Source organism: Nematostella vectensis, chromosome 2 (assembly GCF_932526225.1).
Source record: "Nematostella vectensis chromosome 2, jaNemVect1.1, whole genome shotgun sequence".
Taxonomy (NCBI): Eukaryota; Metazoa; Cnidaria; class Anthozoa; order Actiniaria; family Edwardsiidae; genus Nematostella; species Nematostella vectensis.
In genome coordinates, this window is record NC_064035.1 from 3,594,055 (window position 1) to 3,615,145 (window position 21,091).

Here is a 21,091-nt window from a genome sequence, read left to right on the forward strand (position 1 = left end):
CGGGGTCTACCATCTCGAGCACCATCGGCAGCACTGCGTTTGCCCTCAGAGAATCTCGCTCGTGCGAGACCCACCACACCGAGCCGTCGTCATTAATATCAGGCCCCCGCATAACCGGCTTTAGAGCAATGACACCTGCTCCACCAAGATCTCTTATCTCCTGGTAAACACCGGCGCTTACGTCTTGGCCCCGAACAGTGGCATCCACGCTTGGGAACCGAAGATGGGCGCCGCCGACGAAGAGAGAATAGTACTTCTCGGGGTCTGAGCTCTATAGGCCCCTTTGCTGCCGGGACGGCGGACTTCCTCTGTCCACACTTTCGCCGGTACGAGCGTCTTAAGCAGCTTGTGTTTGACATCGTCGGGGATGTCCTCGTCCAGGATGTTCTGGACCAGCCCTGCCAGTACGGCGGGCGCCTCTTTGTCAGGCATGCAATTGAGAATCTCCTCTATATAAGCGTCCATGTTTGGGTATACCCTGTGCCACCCAGTCTCCGACTGCCCGTATCACAACCGGCGGGACGAGTGTTTGGGTATGACTTGTGCCACCCAATCTCTAATTGCCCGTACCACAGCCGGCGGGACGAGTGTTTGGGTATGCCTTGTGCCACCCAGTCTCTAGACGCCCGTACCGCTGGCCGCGGTGTCGGACAGGACGAGCGTTTGGGTATGCCTTGTGCCACCCAGTCTCTAATGCCCGTACCGCGGGCTGCGATGTCAGACAGGACGAGTGCGAACCATTTCCGAGCGCGCCTCTCGACGCCGCGCATCCTCTGCCCTTCACGATTCGCTCCGCAGGGGCGGCACAACCGCGTCTTCAACCGAGTCCCTATGCCGCAGATCCTGCACAGCACGGGGAGGGGGCTGCCCTTACGGAGCCTTTGGAGGTGCACCTTGCAGTAGGTGTCCATGCACCTCCGGCCGCACGTGTTTGCGTGGCCGACCCTTAGCCACCCGCAATAATCCTTTCCCCACTTCATCCTTCGAACGCTCGGTATACCACAGGACATACGGATGTCTAATTGCAAGTCCTTGGGGGTTCGAACTGCATCATTGGAAAAATGTAGCCATGATACTTCATAACAGCTTCATTTATTAGAGTGCGAGCCACAAAGCCCTTAAAAACGTATGTCATGAAGTACCAAGCTCAATTATCCAAGATGGCGGCTCGACTCAAACACGGGATCAGATCTAAAGTGCTTGGCTGGAAACTTTCAGTAACAACCGAGGGGAAAGCTTCGTAGATGGAGCCTTAAAGAGTTCGACCGCCTCTGAAACTGTATTTCGGAAACAGGAGGCTTCTGTGGCAAACAAGGACTGCCATAGATCGTAGACCCGTGGCCGGTGATCGAGCGTTCGATAAAAAGAACACACGACGGTATTCGTTCGAATCCCTCAATGGCATCGCCCTATCATCGCTGCTTTAGCAGAGAAATCCCGAGAGAAGTTCGAAGCCATGAATAATTGAACGACCAAACTGGGGGATTGGGAGCAATTCAAGCACCACGTGAGTAAAACTCAGGTTTAAACGCCACGCCAGCGGCTTTGAATTTACGGCCGAAAAACGGCTCCGTAGGTCGGCGGCCCTCCTCGTTTTCACGGCCCTAGCACACGTCCCCGACATAGATTAACCATCTACGCGGAGCGTGTTTTGCGTAGACCTACTTCTGCTAAGTATCCATCTACGCGAAGTGGCCCCGACGTAGATTAATTATTAATCTACGCGTCACCGAAAGTCCCCAGCCTGGAGTGGGGCTGGGAGGCCCGGAGGGGCGATTCGCGCCTCCCACTCGTTTCACTGAAAGCGGGCTGGGAGGCCCGGAGCGGCGATTCGCGCCTCCCACTAGTTTCACTGAAACCCCCTAGTCCCCCCCCCCCCCCCGTGTTTGTATCTCTGTGTAAGCGGGGCAGACGGATAAGTCCCAAAAAGGTAAGCGTGTGCGTGTCTGGCGTGGGTGGGTGCGTGTGCGCGGGTGTGTCTGGCGTGCGTGGGTGCGTGGGTGCGTGTCTGGCTTGGGTGTGTGTATGCGCATGCGTATATGTGGAATCGCCTATCTTGTAGCTTCCGGGCTTTAAATATGCCGGATAGCAGAACGTCACGACAAGCTCGCCACGCCCTCCCGACGCCCACCCGCCGAAAATCGTTCGGCGGGGCGAGACCCTTCAGGATAAAATTACCCCAGGCAATCGAGCGAGTTGCCTGTACACTGTTCAGTGCGTTTGGTGCGGCCATATGGAAACTAGCCCCAAAACGCTGGGTAAAACACAAACTCTTAGGAGTAAAGTAAAAATTTATTATTCTTCCAACACAACATACACTACATACCAACCTTCATTTCATAAGGTTAGAAATTCTAAAATAGCCTGCAGTTCACATTGAGGACTCAGATGTACCCAAATATATTGATAAAAAATTGCTTTGTTTTATTCCTCAAGTTAAAAATAGTCCCTTTTAGAAGATTCACGGTTTTTGCATATAAAAAGATTGTCTCGAGTAATTAAACGGTATTTGTTATTCTTTCCCAATTGCAAAAAGATTTTGTATGGCACTAGTCCGATGACAGCTCGCTTATACTATCGCGAAGGCACATAAAAATAAAAGAATTGGATAATGCGAATAATCGCGAGTAATACGAAAAAGTGTCCGCTTATTCCAATATTACATATGTACGTTATATAAAGGTTCTTTTGAAATTGATAACTAGACCACTTTATGATCTGATTGTCGTGAATAGCTTCAGGGCGGGGCTGATAGCAATAATAATTTAATCTTCTGAATATTTCTATTATCCTTGCGCTGAAACAAATGCTCAAGACAAACAAATCGTATACACCCTATTTCCAATACGCTTGTACAGATAAATCATGTACATTCTCTCGAGTTTTGCCTTGCGCTCGCGGTAACCTTATTCATCGTATTTAAGGTGAAAAACCAGGGAGAATTCAATTCGCATAATCAGCATTTGCAAATCTTCAACGGAGTCAGACAAGCGTAATATGGTAAAATACGCATCGACGGTTGAACGTTTATCGAAGAAAGTGTACATCGAAACAGGTTTATTTTTGGCTACGTTAAATGTAGAAATAGTCCAATTCCCCCAGGGATAACAAAACGAGTGTCTAAAGAGTGACAAAACCTTTGTTTAGACGCGATGTCCTCTGAAGCCTTTTCATTATGGGATGAAGTCAAAAGGCAACGACCCCGAACAGGCAGACGACTCGCGTCAGTCAAGACATCGTGTAATTGACGAGACATCGCATGATCGACGAGACATCGACGAAAGATCGACGAGACACGTATAATTGACGACCTCAATAGTCTTGCCTTTCTTATAACTATTCGCAATTCGAATATCTACCGTATCACGTATTACTAAGAGTGGCCTTGGTCGACATTCCGAAAGAACCATTCGGTGAATTTCCGGAGCTGCCCCGAAGCTGTTCGGAGGTCTTCCGTAAGGCGTCGGTTCTCCCGGTGTAGGCGCTTGAGCTCTGTTTCCATTTTCTGTCTCTCCTCGCCCTCCTGCGATCATAAAATCTGACATTCAGTACGATGTCTGACAGTGCTTTTCAAGAGGCAATGGGGGTGTATAGAGATTAAGGAGCTTTAACGTTTCTGCACGACTGATGGCATCCGAAAGTTTAACGGTTTTTTTTTTCCAGTGAAAGAAGTCGTAACTGCTGGATCACGCGAACTGAAGTCCTCTGTTTCAGGTTGCCGTTGCTCTGGAAGCTGTGGGAGGGGAGGTACCGTATTCGGTGCTCCGAAATTCAAACAAAGAGTAATGTCCAGTTTGGCTAGCGCTAATGAAGTTGTTGAGTAGCCCTACCGGTTTCGTCCCCATATTGTGACAAGAAAAAGCCACAAAACGTTGTGCAACAACTAAAAGTTTAAAAGAAGGTTGGCACTGAGTCATAGAATCGAGCTTTCCAGTCTCCTTTTATGTTCGTTCGTTAGCCAGTCTGTGGGCAAAATGCGTCAGGGGCGGGTCTAGCGTTTTGCTTAGAGGGAGGTTTGACCTATTTCAATGGAAGAATACAAATTATCTCTTTACATTGACTTTTTGGTCCCCAAAGAGTCGTAGGTTATGTTTATAGATAAATTGAACACTAATAAAAGTGTCTTGGGAGCTCTAAATCTATGTTTCTGAGATTGGGGTTGGATGTGGTGGGGGTATACATTTAATAGGAAAATCCTGTAGGGAATTTTCGAACATAACATTTTCCCTTGGCAACCCAAGAGGGGGCTTAGACACCCCCCCCCCCCCTAGATCTGCTGTTGGACATACCTTCATCAGAGCATTTGAAACGATAGCTAGCTTCATTTCCAGTTCCGCCTCGCGGCCAATGCTTTCTCGTGTCAGGGAGCTGTGGGGCAAGCAAAATATAAATTTGTTTCATTCATCAAGGCGGAGAAGGACACAAATAACCAGACGCACGCACCTTTCACGGCCCGGAGGTCTGCTCGCCTGCGAATGAGAAAAAAAGCGTTAGATCTGTTTGTTATAAGAACCAAACAAACAATGAGATATTTCCAATAGTACAGAGGGTAGAGACGCGGGTTAAAGAACGGATTGATGCTGTCCCCGGCACAATGACAGTGCTCGACGAACACAAAGATAATAATAAAATAAAGACAAATATCCGAACGATTAGAGTGCTTGGGAAACCTGTGTCGTAGGTATATATAGGACCTTGAGCTTGGGATGCCTGTGTGCAACACTTACCGTGTAGGTGTGCAAGGATGCGAAAACATAGCTTGGGTTACCTGTGTGCAACGCTTACCGTGTAGGTGTGCAAGGATGCTAATAAATAGCTTGGGATACCTGTGTGCACCCTTACCGTACGCGCGAAGATTCGATCATCGAAGCTATGTCGCCGCGGTACGACGGGTATGTGGAATTTGTGTGGTCCATGTGATCTCCCACGACCTGAAAAATATAGGAAAGATTGCCTTTTTGAGTGGGTGTTAAGCGAACTGTCATAATACAGATAGTCTCCCTAAAAAACGATATTCTGGAAATATGTCTCACTAAAAAGCGATATTCTGGTATATGCTGATAAAATACAAAAGTTTCACCAAATTTCAAGAGATATCTTTTTAGAATAATAAAGTTTTAAATTTGCAAATACAGTATTAGTAGTGGCCACAGACCAAGAACGGAAAAGATGACATGCCTCTGACTTGCTTTTGTTACTTGCTGTCGTGTCGGGAATGTCCAGTAGGCAACGTTAGCCTACAAAGCCGCGGTTTGGTGGGGTCTGCCCCGAGGTAAACAAGTAAATGTATGTTTACATGCTCATTCGGAGTTCGAGTTCGCTACATGGCCGCGAGAGACTGGGGCAGATTAGATCACAGCAATTACGTAGTTATAAATATAGAAGAATGCATTACATTGCCAAGGCGCTCTGACTTGCAGTTATTAGATGAGATAAAGCATTAAGTCAGTTAGTTTACTCAGACATAATTATAGTGAAAACGCTCCTTTAAATCAGAAATATCTATTATATCGCTAAAGAGAATCCAATGAGGAAACGGAAGACTCTCGGTCAGTCTAGATCTTCCCTATTTAATATTGTAACCTTGGTCTGCTACATTTTCAGGAGTTTTAGAATAAAATATGTTGGCATGGCTGTTTGGCCCTGGTGGCGAGCTCCTATACTAACTTGTTTTTCGCTTGGTGCTTCGGGTACTATACTCAATTGTCTAGTTTACTTATTTGTGCGTTGCTTGGCGCCTCGGGTACTATCCTAACTTGTTTTTCGCTTGGTGCTCTGGGTACTATACTCAATTTTCTAGTTTACTTATTTGTGCGTTGCTTGGCGCTCCGGGCACTATTCTAATTCGTTTTTCGCTTGGTGCTTCGGGTACTATACTCATTTGTCTAGTTTACTTATTTGTGCGTTGCTTGGCGCTTCGGACACTATTCTAACTCGTTTTTCGCTTGGTGCTTCGGGTACTATACTCATTTGTCTAGTTTACTTATTTGTGCGTTGCTTGGCGCTTCGGACACTATTCTAACTTGTTTTTCACTTGGTGCTTCGGGTACTATACTCAATTGTCTAGTTTACTTATTTGTGCGATGCTTGGCGCTTCGGGCACTATTCTTACTTGTGTGTTGCTTGGTAGCAAGCTCTGGGTGACTATCGACTCGGTGACAACGGCCCGTAGATACTGAACCGTCGCCTAGCATTCCAAGAGCAACAACCAAAGCGTGTACAACTCACAGAAGACTTGCCCATCAGAGGACGCCTCGGCGCCAATCAAACGATCTTATACCGAGTGGCGACCATTGGTATTCTAGCATTTCAGTGCACCACGAAGAGCGAATTGCGCGCTCTATAGCCCACCCATTATTTGTTTATTGAGCAAAAAGTGTTTGCTCATTCAAAGGTGGTAATCCTTGAATAAACAGAGCTCACTAGAGGGATTAGCGAAGCTTATCAGCCCAGTCACGACATCCATCTACAAACTACCCTGCGCTCCAAATAAAGTAACGGTAGATGCACGAAGGCGATAGTAGATTGGTTCAATATCAACGGCAATATCATGGGATATTGATGTAACCAAAACATGTACGTAAGATCGTCTTGACTGTGAAAAAAAAGCTGCAATTATCAAAAGACAGAACGAATTTTCATGTGCTTAAAACAAAAAAATTCTGTACAGAGATAAAAACGGATTACAGTTCGTAGATTGTAAGTCTAGACTTTGACGCTATCAAGAAAACAATATCCAGCCAGTCTTACTACTGACATTTTAAAGGTCGTGACCAGGAGCTGTCACACTATCGCATGCGAGTGTAAGTTATTACATGCGAGTTTGTTACAGCCAGTCTAAGGAGGAAACATCGAAAACTACAGACGTTACAGCCAGTCTAAGGAGGAAACATCGATAACTACAGACGTTATAAAGGTCGTGATCAGGAGCCGCCACACTATCGCATGCGAGTTAAGTTATTACATGCGAGTTTGTTAGGAAACATCGATACCTACAGACGTTATGAAGGTCGTGATCAGGAGCCGTCACACTATCGCATGCGGGATATTACACGCGAGCTTATTACAGGCGAGTGTATGCGCTAAACGGCTACACTAACTGGCAAACCGTACAATCGTACAATGAAAACTGTACAGTGACTTTATGCTTCTGCTGTGGTGACTTGCTCAAGAAATAGGAGCGCTAGAAGCTATAGGAAAAAAAATGCGACTAGAAATAAAAGCGACCGAGCAAAGGAAATTATTCGAATAGTTGTTGTAAATATCGTTAATAACTCCAGCATTCGCTCCTTTACCTTCGGGAAATCGTGCACGGGAGTCTTTGTTTACTGCGTATGATTTCTTCGGCATCGCGTTTTGTTAGATCTTTTGGGAATCTCCCTGTACTGTGACCCTTGCACTCGCTAGCTTGCAGCGAATTTCTACGGCGAGCTGTTTATCACTTGCTAGGAACGCCAAACAACGATAAAATCCCGGAGAAAGTGTAGGCAATACGAACCCAGAGAGAATGGTCTCACTACTCACAACATGGACTAGCAGTGTCGTGGGAGAAAGGTTTGAGAAGCGCGATCAACTGGAACTTGACCAAGGCAAGCGCAAACAACCAATATTATACCATCCGTTATTTTGTGTTTGAGGTTCCCACGACATATGAAGCATTTCATGCTCAGAATGCCTTCACATGTGCTCGCTGAACGAAAGTAAAACTTTAAAGCTTTGTGGAAATCTAAAGGAGGTGCGTGAGAACTACGTGACGAGGCATGTTTGCGTGAAAATGCTTTCAGACCTTGCGTGACGTGGTCGGTGTGACGAATACTGGAGCACCACTCTAGTACAGACAGATAACAAGTGTCACAGACGTGACCACAGCCGCAGATAATAGCTAAACGAGAGCATCAAAGGACAGCGTCTCAAGATAGACATCAAGATAGACGACCCAATAAACGACAGAACAATGGATGAGTCACTGGACAAAATAGCTCACAGGAAACGCGAGGAAATATTTGTGACTGGAGAGTGCAAGGGAAATACTCGATACAGAAATACTCGAGATGTGAGAGTAAAGTGCTTGTTGAATACTGTCTCATCTAAGCCGAACGATGGTGTTGCTTTCCACAGTCGTCTATCAACATCATAGTGTGTTTTTACAAATTAATAAAAAATCATATCTAGGAAAGTACCAAGATGCACTATTTGAGCCGTGCTCTAGCATGTTATCGGCTCGCACTGCCAAATTATTCGACACGATTCTGTCACTATTTGTTGCAGCTGTACTACAGCAAATAGTGACAGAAATAGTTTGAGCCTTGCCATAGCATGGTATCGGCCCGTACTGTACAACTATTAAACACGATTCTGTTACTTACTAGCGTGCGCTTTGACCTTAGCCATGGCCTTATCTGTCTTGGAATCCTTGCTGTGGCGGGAGCGGTCTCTCGCCCTCTCGTCTCTGGTCGGCCGTTGACTCGCAAGCAGGTCGGTGGCTTGTGTTAGCGAGTGAAGTACGTCCTCTTGAATCACTATCGAGGGCTTCGGTCCCGCTGAGTCCTCGGTCGCCGACAGCAGTCGAGATGTCTGCTCGACCAGTGAATCTTCCGGCTCCTCGCTCGCACTCAACTTGAGCCTTGTGATGCGCGCGCCACGAAGATGCGGCGGCGGGTGCTTGTCACTCGTGCGCCCGGAATCCCCGTCACGAGGCAAACTCGAGCCCTTGCGGGATTTCTCGGGTAACAGCACTGCCGCGGCGGTGCGAGACACATCCCGAGTGCGGTCTCTCGTGGTAAGCCTCGGATCCTCGTCGGAGGAGTCGCTTTCTGACGGCTGCTTCGTGGTGTGTCGGCGTCGGTTCGGTTTACATCTCGGCAGAGTCTGAGCCTTTTGTTCCGTCATCTCCGAGCTCGGCCCAGACTGCGACAGCTTAATCCTACGCTCGGACCGCACTACAGGTTTCACAGATCGCGGAGACGGCGTGGCATCGGGCCCGTTTGGTCTGTCCGGCGTTTGCTCGGAGCGTCGTCGTCTAGCGCTGTACCGATGATCGCCCAAGTCCCGTATCGACTGTGACTTCCGCTGCTCAATCCTCTCCCGCTCCTGGCGCACGCGACCAGTGATGTCGTCTTGCGATGAGGCGTACTTTTGCTGGCGTGCGGCACTGTAGCCAGGCTTGGTAATGTCGGCGGGGGTGCTGCGGCTCTTGGCGTGGTAGATTCGTACGCCCTCCACTGATTCATTGGCGAGGGCATGGCGCTGGCTCTCTATGCGCTCGATTAGATTGTTGCGCGCGACAAGGCGCTGGTCGACCTCCTTCGGCTTCTGGCTACTCTCGAGGATGACGTCATCCTTGTTACGGGTTACCTGGACAACAAGGAGTACCATCAGCTGCAATCCACCATCACCACCACCGTCGATACCACCATCACATCCACCATCACCACCACTGTCGATACCACCATAACCACCATCACCGCCACCGTCGCTACCACCATAACCACCATCACCGCCATCGTCGCTACCATCATAACCGCCATCACATTCGGCACCACTATCACGATCAGTTATTACCATCACCATTTTTATCATCGCCATCTCCAACATCACCCCGGCGAGACTTACCTCTACAACAGTCTGCACCCGCCCCTCCGAGGCACCCAGGTCCCGCTCGGCCTGCTGCAACTCTTCCAGGATAAGCTGCACCTCGAGTTCTTCCGCTGACAAAGTTCGCGCATGCTCTTTCTTCACCTCATGATGGATCACAAGCCCGGAATGCTCTGTATTGCTGTTGCTATGGCGAAGCTCTCCAGAAGGTCGTTCAGCTGCTCCATTGCTCAGTTTGCGAGGGTCTGACGGTCCGCGAGGGTCTGACGGTCCTCTATGTGCGTCAGGGGAAGGTCTCTCGCTGGCACTAGCCTTCCTGCCTAAGCTATTAGCTGCCGTTTTAACACGATTCACGTCCTCTGCTGAGCTCCTTGGGCTGCGGTTACTGCGTCTTAGACTTGCAGATCTCTCAAACTGGCCATAGTCATGCGCCTTGATTGGAGTGTCTGTCGCTTTAGGAGTCTTAAAGCCAAATGCCTTTTCTATCTTGTCCACAGTCTCCGTCATGGAGGCTTCGGTGATTTCCTCGAAGCTCTGCTTCTTGTAGGTGTTTGTGGTGGTGACTACGGCTCCCAGGCTTGTCTCTTTGAATGGCACCATGTCGCCTCGCGCAGCTTGCTGGGCTGGAGGCCCCACCCCGTTGGCCTGTGGCACCACTCCTCTCTCCCCTTCACCTTCCGACATCACCACCTCCCCCTGCTCATTGACGACTGCTCTCCAGTGCCGCTCAGGACGCTGGGAAGTGCTTCCGAATATGGGGATGTCAGGCGTTTTGGGGCTTGTGAGGGACGGGGACTGGGGTCCACTTGCGATCACGTACAGTGTGCCTTTAGAGGTAGGTGCTTTTAGGGTGACCCCTGGGGTGACGTCCGTGTCGACTGGAGCGACACCTGGAATTACAAGCAAAAGGGTCCGGGAAACCTTAAAGATCAGTTTGCAGCGACTATGTCCGATGAGAGAGAGGAGACAATAGCCAATGATCAGGACAAAAATATTTGTCTTCCAGGCTTTTCAGAAGAAATATAAGCCACCCTATATCACCCTAGTGACTTGTTGTGGATTAACCCGCTTCTAAGGGCCATTTTCCTAATAATTGGGCTCCTGTGAAAACACACTGTGGCATATTGATATTTCACTGGATTTTACCTCTCCACATTGGCCGCGTATGGTTAGAAATGGAGTTTTCCGTGGAGCTTGTTGACCCAGAGTGCTGGCTGGACAGTGGGTTGGTCCCAGTCTCTGGTGGATTCTGCGTGTTCACGGTGTATGCTGACCCATAGTTGAGGGCCTGGGTACGTGTGTCATCATTCAGCGTAAGTGAGCTCTCTGTGGCCGATGATGTTGAGCCACTGTTTTTGTGGTTAGAGATGGCAGCCAGAACAGAGCTGTAATGGAAAAATGTGTCGATAGCATCTCACTTTTTTGAATTCTGACATACACGGGGACACATCATCAACTCATGCATCAACTCAAGGAAAATTAGCAAAATATCTGTTTACACGCTTTCAACAAATCCCTACAAATCGAGCATGTCATGATCAATAGCAGATAATTCAAATCTTGTGAATACTACAGTGGCACATTGATAAATTTGTTCCCATTGTTTTCTCACGGTGTAACTCTTATGTTTGGGAAATAGTTAGATCCTTTGACTTGTTCTACTAACCTCCCACTAGATGTAGATGTCTCATCCCCAGGCTTTCCCGGCCAAGGTGCACCAGGTCGTCCTAGTGCTGACAGGGGTTTAGGAGCCTTGACTTCACGTGTATCATGCTCCTCGCCAACTGAGGAAAAGCTGCCACTGTATGAGGATATTGTGGTGGTGGATGATCGAGCGGACCACCAGTACTGCTGACCGGACTGCTGAACACCCCTACAGAACAGAGTGAGATTTCGGATATGTGCAATGACAAACAGCCACAGATCCAGGTACTGAAGAATGTGCAGGACCCACAGAATTAAAATTAACAAGGTGTCCAGGTACTGTATGCAATGATAACATATCAGAGGGTGGCCAGTCATCACAGAATTAGAATTAACAAGGAGTCCACTTCATGGTGGTCAGGAACTATAGAATTGGAAATAAAAAGGTTTTGGGTATGAAATAATATCTTGCCTGGAAGATACAAGATCAGGACATGCTCAAAAAGCACAGGACTAGTTTTTTTTAGGTCTGGAGTTTGACAGATATATGTACAAAATAGTTATTGAGTGGTGCTCTAGCTGATACACTCACAGAAAAATTCTGACTTACTGCACAGAGCTTTCTGTATCGCTCATTTTCTTTTTGTATGTAGAGAAAAGGAAAGTAGGGACACAGGAGGTACTAGCTTGCACTTTTCTCTCCATTACTGAAGTACTTACTTCCTGGGCTTCCCGCTAGGAAGAGGAGAAACAACCACCACCGTGACAGAGCCCGGTTTGCGCAGAATGTCTATCATCTGGTCATGGCTTAGTGTTGCCACAATCATGCCATTGATCTAGAGATAAAGGTCAATTTCAATAAAGGTAAATTTGTACAATTGGATATGTTGACGATATATATGCATAGGAAAGAGTAAGACTGGAAATTTAAATTGACTGATTTAGCTCCAATAGATTTTAAGAATATAGAAATGCTGATTCTACACTTTTCTTCTTTTTGCCATATATTTTTTTCTAATTACATATTATCATATTAACACATTTTAAGTATATAAATCTTTAAACCAACCTCCACCAGTCTGCAGCCTTGTCTCAACCCAGCCTGGTAGGCATATCCGCCCATCTCAACATCTGCAACAAGACCCTCGTATTGCACATGGAACCCAAGCTGTCCATGAACATTACGGCGTAGAGTAAGTGTCTGAGTCTGAAAGGAAAGAATTGCACAACATTTAGATAAAATACAGACATTTTACAGTATAATCTTAGTCATAAATAGAACTCCCACAGGTACCATTGCAGGTACAACTTTTTATTCATGTCACAAAGACATGAAATAAAGCAAGTATGAATTAAACACTTTACCTGGCAACCAATGGTGACAGCACCAAGCCGACGTACAATCTCAGGCAAGTCATCTGACTCGTATGTGGGAATATTGACCACTAAGCAGTCTCCACTACCATAAAACACCTTAATACTGGCTGAGAGTGCAGTCCAGCCAATAATAGCCTTGCAGGGGACACTAAACAGTGTTTCCTTGGTGGATGAGTCAACCAACACCTGCAATGCATGTATGATAATTGTCAAGAAATAGCATTATGAATGTACTGTACTGTATAGATGATTGATTTCTGGAGCCTCTAATTCACCCCTTCTTTACAGGATTTTTGGTCTGCTCCTCTGTGCAGTATTACAGTGCTAATATTGACTGTTGTCCACATTTCTATTACATACAGTGCTTGTGTGATGTGCAGTGCTACTGTGCAGTGCTAATATGACTGTTTTCTAACATGGTAGTCATCACCATCACCAAGGTTTACAGTGTCATAATGGGGTTCTGCTGCGCTTACTAGAGTGTCGGCAGAGATGGCCATCACACACTCAATCATGGTTGAGTTCCTGTAGTCTTCCACCTGCACATGCCAAGCCAGGCCTCCACGGCACACAATCTCAGGACAAATCGGAGGGTGAATCTTCTCTTTCTTTTTGCTTGACAAAGAGAACTTCCCTACAGTTCAACAGATCAAGCAAATAAATAATCATTTTTGTAACAGATTTTCTTAGTAAAATAGAGTCTCTGTAATCATGAAGCAGTTTCCTTACCTATATATGCTTTATCTATCACTCTTTTATTATCTAATATGCATATGTCTTGTATATAGTTATCATTGGGGAAAAATATTAACAATATTGTGCAAAGCTAAATTCCTTGCCATGATGAATGAACTTACCAAATGATTTAGTTCCTGAGTCTAGGGTGGTTCCTGAGATGTAATTTGTCGCCAGGTCTTTAAGGTACTCATGCCTAGTTCTGGTTGCCATAGCACTAAACTTCTCGGATTTATGGGCAGCATTCTCAGCATTTATTACTTAAAAAACAAAATTATGCTAATGAAAATAAAAGAAAACAGAGGTAATAATAAAGAGAAGAGAAACAAGCTCTTACTTTTTGCCAAAAGGAAGTTTGCAAATGCCTTCTGCTTGCCAAATTTAGGCCCGGCTGGTATCGGAGGTCCAAAAGGCGGGACATCTTTAGAGCGACTCATTGCCACCCTTGTTGAAAAAATATACAAACAATGTTGATTTATTTCCCTCTTCCTATAAAGCCTAGACAGAACACCTAGTTTTTCTACATACATCTATTCAAAAGAACTGTGTAATAATACTTTCTCAATAACAGCACATGATTCATAGATGATTGAAAGCAACAAATGTATGCAAGTGGCCGACTTGATGAAATAGAATACACATTTGTCGCTTTCATCAAATCATGTCTATAGCCATGTCACATGTATGGATCTATGCATCAATGCTGCCTTTTGTACTTATGTGATGAGACAATTACCTATAGTATGTGTTGTCGCTACAGGGGTTGAACACTCGGATGACTATGAACACATGTTGAAAGTGTGAGCGGATGTTCTTGGGTGTGAACGCCAGTGCTCCAGGTTCTTGGAATACTATAGTGACAATGTCATTGCCGATGTGGCGCTTTCTCAAAAGCTGAAATTCAGATTAGACATAAAGATTCGTTACAGTACAACACCATTCTATAATCTTCGGTAGTAAACATCATCCTAGAGAATAATAATAATATAACAAATAAAATAAATCTATTTCTACCTGTTGTTTATTGTTTGGTGTCCATGGCAACAATGTTGAAATATGGAACATGATTTCACGATTGTTAAATTTGGTGTAGACAGAATATTCACCAGTCGAATCGTCTGTTGTAAACAAAAATTTTCGTTATACACCATCATAAAAAACAAGTAAATAACATCAATAATGGTAGTAAAAATGGTAATGAAAGAGGCAACTAACTTACTCCTATTATCTAGCTGTGCTCGGTAACCATCAAAGCCTTTTAGTCTGACCTTCTTGCCGATCAAATTAAGAAACTCATCAAACGCAGGACTTGAAACTTCTACATAAGCAAAAAAAAATAATGCCAAAAATGAGAACCAAAACATATAGCAGTATTTCACAAGAGTGATATACAAATCTATGATTACTCACGGTTATTATACATCTCTTCCTCAGTTGATTGCCCAGCTTTGCAATAGAGGATTCCAACCTTGTACTGATTAGTCATCTATAAACCACAAAAATGAATACAGCTAATCAAATATTTCTTTAATATTTCCATAGTGGCTCAATAACAAAGCAAGCATTCTAATTGGATTGCAAAACATCCATGCACAGGCTGTATTTATTTATCTGTGCCAAGCGGTTTTTAGAGGATAAGTCGCAGAAATCAACAGGCTAAATTCATTGCAACTTTACTACCATACTTACCCCCTGCTCGTCCAGCTTCATCAACTGCTCTGGGACCTGTTGTATTTACAACATATTTATCAATAAAAACCTTGCCTTAGAAAAGAATTCCATTTTAAGATTTTTTGAGTAAATAATGCATTATAAATTTTCTTATTGGTGATAGTCTCTTATTTCTGAATGTTACCTTGATTGTCGGCAGGGCCAGCTTGAGCTGGGGTAGTTGTATTTCTGGGACCACATATTCGAGGATGTCCTTTGCAGGAAGAGCTCGTGCAGTACCATGCCGTGAGGTTGATGGAATAGCTTCCTCTAGGATGTTACCTCTTAATGTTGTAAGCTACACAACAAAGAATTAACAAGTGTCACATGCCAATATCTATATGACTGGCCAGAAATGAGCTTAAGAACAACTTTCCTTGCTAGGTCATTTCTAGCGTAGGGCAGCGATAGTAGAGGAAAATGTTTATACCAAACTGAACTGAACTGAACTCTCAAACTGAATAATATTTTGTATTATAATGTAAAACTACCTCCGAGGTCCTGCAAATTATGCGATATTGGTACTGTGTTCCCCCATCTGTGTCATTCCTTATCAGGGAAGAGTTCTCATCCAGTTTTTCCCTCTTAAGAGACACAGCCACTGGTCCAAGTCTGTCATCCATTCCCAGATAAGTCAGGTGCTCTGCTCAGACAGGCATCAAACTTTAGGTCATTATTTGGCAAGAAAATGTGTACTAATATGTTAAAAACACTGTTACACATCCGATTCCTTAGAAGCCCCCCTTCCCCCTCCTTACTCTACTGTTATAGATGACCTAAAGAAAGCAATCAGATGCAAGTCAAACAAAATTGTGTTCAAATTTTGAATTACAGCTGAATTTATTGTGACGTGGCCAAGAATTCGGATCCATTTCTCATTTGAGAATAGTGCATAGTCAATCATACCACTTTGACCAATCAATTCCCCTGCTGTGTGCATTCAAATGGTTTATGATACAACAGTGAAAACATGAAAGTCATCAATTGGTTTAGACTGTTGATTGACTAAACACCATTCCCAAACAAGACAAGGATTCTGGATTTGTTAAGGTTGCATAACAAAGAATTAAATGTTAAGCAAGTTGTAGAACTTACAAACTTTGTCTAAAGGGGGGGGGGGGAGTGTAAAGGGAGTTCTTAATTGGAGCTGGATACTAAAACCAGCTTTTAGGTTGTCTTTCTAATTACCTTGTCCAACGAAGAAGTTCCTATAGTAATAAGCCCCGTGGTCGGCATGCTCAAACACCACTTTGCCTTCCTCATCAGACGTTGTAGCACCTTCGCCAAGATAAAGGGACCCACTCTCTGGCTTGGAATTATCTAATATGGTTACTCCTGTACCTGTCCTTAAATTTCCCCTACGGGCAGAATCATAAGCAGTCAATAATATATCTAAAGTGGACCTGCGCTTTCCAGCATTGGCCTTTCTCTCCTTAGGGTCAGCAGAGTTGTAAGGATTTTGAAATGCAGGATTGTCTCTTGTAAGACTGATCTTAGGGTCAAGGTCATCCTCGCCCCCAAGTTCATTTCTAAAATATGGACAGCTCAAGACAAGCTCATTGGATTTGTTATCGCCATAGTCAGGGATCTCCTCAAGTCTATCCAAACTTGAGTTTGAGCCATCTTGCTGGCGATCTGCTACTGTAGCTGCAGTGATTCTAGCAGATGCAGCAGATGCTCCAGATCTTGTGTTCTTTCTCCTGAGTCCATCACCATACCGTAGTCGTAGCTGTATTTGTTCATCAAAGTTCACATTTAAGCTTTGACAATCATAATGAGCAAAAGTCTTTCTCAATGGAACATCGCCAACATCAGCATCTCCTTCCTTTAAATTATCATTCCCTCTCTTACTCCTAAAGAATGATGTTGTGTTCGACCGCAAGGAGTTCTTACGTCGTAATATTGGAGTTTTCTTGTCCATAGAGGGAAATGTAGCTGCATGCTGGCCCCTAATGCCATCCACGACTGAACCTTGAAGGGTTCCCCGGGAAGTAGAGACAGTTCTTTCATTTTGTATGTTCTCCTCAAACTTGCGAACAATTGCAAAAAAGCTCTCCCCTGTTGGTGATCGAGGCTCAATCTCACTGGCTCTTAGTGCAAAGTTAATCTCACTCTGGTCACTATTGCTGCGCACATGCATTGTTGGAGGCCTATTCTTGGTTGGACTGTCACCGCCATATATAGAGCCTGTACTGCGCCTTAACTCCTCATCTTTATTGTACATAAAGTTGTTATGCCGCAGGGCCTGCAAGTCATCTTGACTCCTGAGGAGTAAAATACACAGGCTTTAAAATGATAGTCTCACTAATGATTATACAAGCCTGTGGAGGTAAATAAAACTTGCTAGGACTTGTCACCCTGTTAAGAGCAGAGCAGGATTTAAACCCACCTGCCCTAAACCCTTAAATCAATGACTTGGACAAGCATTAGAGTGACAAAAAGGAAAAATTACCAACTAAGAGCATATTGAAAAAATACCCTTACTGTCAATACACTAAGTACTCTTGGTAGACCTTCCAGACTGTCCTGGATAATGTGTATATACAACAAAATACAGATAGGAGATTCAGTAGATATATAATAAAAATTATCATTTGTGAAGTTTGTTCTCTTGTTAACTTTAAATGGTAGATAAGCCAGACTATAATAAGAAATCTACTTAAAAGACTGTTTAAGTAATTTGTAATAAAGGTTATGAAAGGCCAACTGGCATTGCTTTGCTTATATAGTTCTGATACAACACGTAAGCTAACAGAAACCTTACACCTCCAAGCAGGAAATTTGGTTGTTTGAGAAAACTAAAAGAGCTTTTTGGTGATGACAGAATTTGGCATTACATTTTTCAATGTTTGCTTGGTCGTCTCTGGGAGATAGCTGAGACCTTATCAGTTTATAATCAAAAGGAATACTGAAATAAATTCCAATAATTTGCTAAAACCACTCACATTGGCACATCGTTCGACTGGATTTCACCAAATATTTCAAATATTCTACGGACAAAGCCCAAATAATCATTCTATTAAGATCTTAGTTTGAATACTAAAAAGCGTTTTACAATCGCCTTTTGTTTGGGATCGAGTTTTTGAAAGCAAGGTCGCGTATTTTGGGACCATACAGTTGTATATATCTAGCATCCAAACTACACACGACTCCAAAACAAAAACAATCACAACGTTATATCGGCTCAAGCTAGTAAAATGGCCAGCCAAGTATATTCTACTCTGAATACCTTATGAAACTCATAATTGAGGATCAAATCAGCCAGTTTATCAGGAGATAGTGATTTATGACTGGAATTCCGCCCTATCTGCGTTGAATATTTGTTGTATATTCGCTCGACTCGAGAACAGCATGCATGATTTTCGGCTTCCGGTGGAACTAGAAAAAGCACAGCACAAAAGCACAGTTCCTAAATCATGAAATATCTTCCGTGGCGAGCTCTGAAGCCATGGATTTAGATCTTCATGCTCTTGACTCCAAGGGAACATCCAAAGCCATACAATAATGCCATAATATTCTTCGACTTCCAGTCCAAACTAAGTACACAGTTAAAAGCGAAGTGCAGGCAGCTAACCGGAGTTCGATATAAAATTTGCGTTATGTCCCAATTAAATTCAAGCATTGACCATCTGGAGTGGTTTTCGAGTAATTCTTGCTCAACTCTTGGAGTCCTAGTTGGTAACAATGAACGCTTTTTGGTCAATGTGTTAAGTGAGAGAAGAATGCTGCGTCCGTTGTCCTTTTTTCGGGAGAAATATGTCACTCCATAAGTTCGAAGCTATCCCTCAAGTCGAGCGACAACCTTTCACGGCACAAGGGCAGAATTTATCGGCTGCCAACTCCAACGATTCCTTCGAGCCAGTAACACAACACAACTGAGTAGAGTACAACACTTCTTTGGCTTGGACAGTCAACAGATTTTGAGGAAAACGGGGCAAAACGAAGCAGACTGTCTTGATTGTTTTGTGACCGAGCGACGAAACTGGAAGCGAGGCTTCGCGCTATAATTGAGGCCGTGACACAAGTTTCTCAAATTCCTAAACTATTGAATCACACCAAACGTGTGTACCCCTGACTTCAAAACAATAAACTGGTCTGTATACTTGGTAAAATTTCTCTTACTCATGATTTCTACGATAGGTCAGTGATCATGAATTTTAACGAGCTTTCCGAAGAAACGCATGGCAGAAAACTAAACACTGGTCCGAAATTTTACGGTTCCCTGACCTTGCAGAGCACCCCTGAACTATCGTACTGTGAAGTGACCGAAGTGAGTTTTGGTTTCTGTTTTGCAAGTCTGATGAAACACTACTTACCCATTTTATGAGATGTGAGCTGAGTGAGAGCTGGTGTGATGATTTGGCTAGCTTTTTTTTCTTTTTTTTTTTTGCTCGGGCGATTCCCGTGAAATGTTCGTGATAACTTCGGACACGTTCGCCCGTTGCGGTAAACTAATCGAAAGAAAAATTCTATCGGAGATTAGGCCCTTCATTTATAATGAAAATTCTCTCTTTTTTTTCCTTGCCCATAAAGTTCTAAAAAGTAAGGGGGAGGAAAGGTGTCGGCGCGGAGAATTAGAAGGTCATAGAATTTTTTTTTTTTCAAATAAAAATATTATTTTCAGCGGAAATTCGATCCTTTCCAAAGGTCGATGACGTCCTTAGAATTACTTTCGATGACGTCGAATCAGTTCTCCAGAAAAGCTGACGTGGGTCGCAAGGAAACGGAAAAGCAAAGCTCTGGCCATTCTATCATCCTCAAGCGAAAACCCATTCAAAAGCCTCGACCAAACGGGGATAAGAGATTGCCGAGCACTCTCATAAACTCTCATTCGCACATATAACATAATGTCGCCGAGGGAGTTGATGAGAGTATTTCGGGTAGCAGTTTACACAAAAAGTGAAAGTAATTCCAGATTCGTTGACAGGTTGATGAATTCAACAATCAAATAATTGTTCCAAATCCCTCACACTCCCCCCATTTGAGAATGAAAGTGTGGCTTGAGCAGCCGGGGTGGTGTTTGTTCAAATTACTTTTTGCTCGGGAAAATACAACTCTTACTTTGCAAGAAAACTTTGAAATAAACAATGAAGGAATGGATTCTGATACGAAATTCAACATATTATATGATATGTTGAATGAGGAAGGGATGACCGAATTTTACGAAAATTCACAGAAGTAATTAAAATAATCACTTCTAACCGCTCAGTGAGTTTCGTGAATTTCACACAAAACCCAAAAACCACTAACTGTGAGCTTGGGCTCCCTGTGGTGTGACTCGGTAATGTGCGGCCAGCAGATTGGCCTTCCAAGGCGACAAGATTGACCTAAGCTATGAACAAACTCCTGCCAGTCAAAGCATGATGCTCAAAATCCCTTATCCAAAAAAAAAAAAAAACTGCTCATCGCGTTTTTCGTGTTACTATACATATATGAAGTATTTCAGTCTATTATTCTCGTTAAAAGTGATTATTTTGTGATAATTATTGTTATTTTAAATTCACCATGGCCATTATAATAAAGAGGGAGGGCTATGTGCAGTATATCCATCTCCTCCTCATCCTCGGGGACCCAGGGCGTACTGAGCGGAAACGAGCGCTGAGCGTTACGAGCGCGAGCCGGAAGCGGACGAGCGCGCCGCGGGGGAGGAAGGAGAAAAGGAAAGAAAAAAATAATACCAGTTTTTACAGAGCAGCCAGGGCGTCTTTTCCCCTCTCTTCTTTTTCCCTTTTTCTCCCCCCACGGCGCTCGTCTGGCTAGCATCATGGTTTATCGGCTTATTTTGCGCGCCGTCGCTTTGGGTTTCTGCCAACAGCTTGAGCGTCGCGATATCGGAGGAACCCAATGCACTGTCAACTGCTACCTCTCCAACGACACGCCCCTCGAAGTTGCCTTCCTCGGTGTAGGCACCTTTGTGCACTACATCGTAGCTAATGCCGTCCTGATATACACCGTAATCGCCATCATAAGATTTTTGAGGGAAGAAAATGTTGAAGTAGAAGACGGCAAGAATTCCTCCTCGAAGTCCGAC

General features: G+C 44.4%; 1 protein-coding gene and 2 long non-coding RNA genes across 4 annotated transcripts; 2 read left to right on the top strand and 1 right to left on the bottom strand.

Annotated features, from left to right (window-relative positions):
- Positions 1-827: 827 nt before the first annotated feature.
- LOC116619550 lies at positions 828-8,361 on the top strand. The gene is made up of 2 exons (XR_004296739.2): positions 828-1,507; positions 3,664-8,361. It is a non-coding gene; the product is annotated as an uncharacterized LOC116619550 (long non-coding RNA).
- LOC5514835 (signal-induced proliferation-associated 1-like protein 1) lies at positions 2,274-19,525 on the bottom strand. Of its 2 annotated transcripts, none has more exons than XM_001634955.3 (23): positions 19,377-19,525; positions 16,249-17,324; positions 15,552-15,703; positions 15,206-15,358; positions 15,040-15,075; positions 14,761-14,836; positions 14,570-14,668; positions 14,365-14,468; positions 14,087-14,244; positions 13,688-13,794; positions 13,473-13,610; positions 13,092-13,249; positions 12,604-12,801; positions 12,308-12,445; positions 11,959-12,074; positions 11,261-11,467; positions 10,741-10,979; positions 9,613-10,484; positions 8,367-9,354; positions 4,843-4,931; positions 4,444-4,469; positions 4,290-4,368; positions 2,274-3,523 (listed from the first exon to the last, which is right to left on the bottom strand). In XM_001634955.3, exons 2-23 carry the CDS (start codon positions 17,282-17,284, stop codon positions 3,374-3,376), a joined length of 5,319 nt encoding a protein of 1,772 aa, XP_001635005.3. In that variant the 5' UTR covers positions 17,285-17,324; positions 19,377-19,525; the 3' UTR covers positions 2,274-3,373. The 2 variants fall into 2 exon arrangements, with proteins under 2 accessions (XP_001635005.3, XP_032240321.2); XM_032384430.2 differs by lacking the exon at positions 19,377-19,525 and adding an exon at positions 18,290-19,296.
- Positions 11,386-14,363, top strand: LOC116619548. Its single transcript, XR_004296736.2, has 4 exons — positions 11,386-11,523; positions 11,978-12,102; positions 12,317-12,431; positions 13,039-14,363. It is a non-coding gene; the product is annotated as an uncharacterized LOC116619548 (long non-coding RNA).
- Positions 19,526-21,091: the final 1,566 nt, after the last annotated feature.

What these genes read in the sequence shown, in the direction of transcription:
- LOC5514835 (XM_032384430.2), bottom strand. An exon ending in GAACTTCTTCGTTGGACAAG is followed by an intron (nt 15,704 to 16,248) that starts GTAATTAGAAAG and finishes CTGTCTGAGCAG; the next exon opens with AGCACCTGACTTATCTGGGA. An exon ending in CACCAAACAATAAACAACAG is followed by an intron (nt 14,245 to 14,364) that starts GTAGAAATAGAT and finishes TCTGAATTTCAG; the next exon opens with CTTTTGAGAAAGCGCCACAT.